This window comes from Crocuta crocuta, unplaced genomic scaffold, assembly GCF_008692635.1.
Source record: "Crocuta crocuta isolate KB4526 unplaced genomic scaffold, BGI_CrCroc_1.0 scaffold440, whole genome shotgun sequence".
Taxonomy (NCBI): Eukaryota; Metazoa; Chordata; class Mammalia; order Carnivora; family Hyaenidae; genus Crocuta; species Crocuta crocuta.
In genome coordinates, this window is record NW_027527457.1 from 22,084 (window position 1) to 22,989 (window position 906).

Genomic DNA, 906 nt, shown 5'->3' on the forward strand with positions numbered 1-906 from the left:
ACTTGCATGAAATGGGAAATAATACAATATAGGTCGGGTAAGATGGTGTAGAGCAGATTGAAAATACCACACAAGAAATTTGGCTGCAGAAGTCAGGCAGGCAGCCACTTAATAGGAGAGAGGGGACTTCTGCTTGGTCTTGAGGAACTGGCAGAATGTATGGACGGGAGATCCTTCCTAGGACGAGGAATGTGCCTCGTGGAGTTGAGGCATGGTGAGAAGCCTGGCCTGAGTGTGGTTGAGGGTGTGTGCCCAGGAATCGGGAGGAATCGGGAACAAAGGAATCTGCGAATCCTATGGAGGGCTGGGGCTCGGGTGCCCTGGTGGGGGGTGNGGGCTGGTGTTCCACCACTTTCCTGTAAACGCCACCCAAGCCTCCGCTCAAGGAAAGAGATTGGAGCTGTGGAATTCTCTTTCCGCACCTAATCGTCGCTCTTGCTGAACAGGAGCACCTCTCCCCAGTGACCACCAGCACCAGACAGCCCCTCAGAGACCTGGCGGGAGTGCAGTGTTGTGAGCTTTTCCAGAGCAGGCCCTGTGCCCTCTGCAGTAGGTTGTTACTCAGGCTGCCTCCTGGGCCCTTGTGCCCAAAAGTCTGGAGCAGAGCCCGAGCGGCTTGCCTTTGGNTTGGATAGCTCTGAGTTTTGAGGAATGCCCCTGCTATGTCCCAGCGTCCTTTGAGACTGGACTGCTGGTCACTGACCTCCCCTGCACGTACCTCATGCCCCTTTCCTGCTGCCTCTGCCTCCTCCAGAACTCGATCCGCCACAACCTGTCCCTGCACAGCAAGTTCATCAAGGTTCACAACGAGGCTACTGGCAAGAGCTCCTGGTGGATGCTGAACCCTGAGGGAGGCAAGAGCGGCAAGGCTCCCCGCCGCCGGGCAGCCTCCATGGCCAGCAGCAG

General features: G+C 57.0%; 1 protein-coding gene across 1 annotated transcript in view; it reads left to right on the forward strand.

Annotated features, from left to right (window-relative positions):
* The window catches only part of FOXO4 (forkhead box O4), a 5,320-nt gene that overhangs the window by 2,468 nt on the left and 1,946 nt on the right, over positions 1-906 (forward strand). The window contains exon 3 of the mRNA XM_077763133.1: positions 755-904. Within this exon, the coding sequence (XP_077619259.1) occupies positions 755-904 (150 nt within the window). The remainder of the gene's footprint in view (positions 1-754; positions 905-906) is intronic.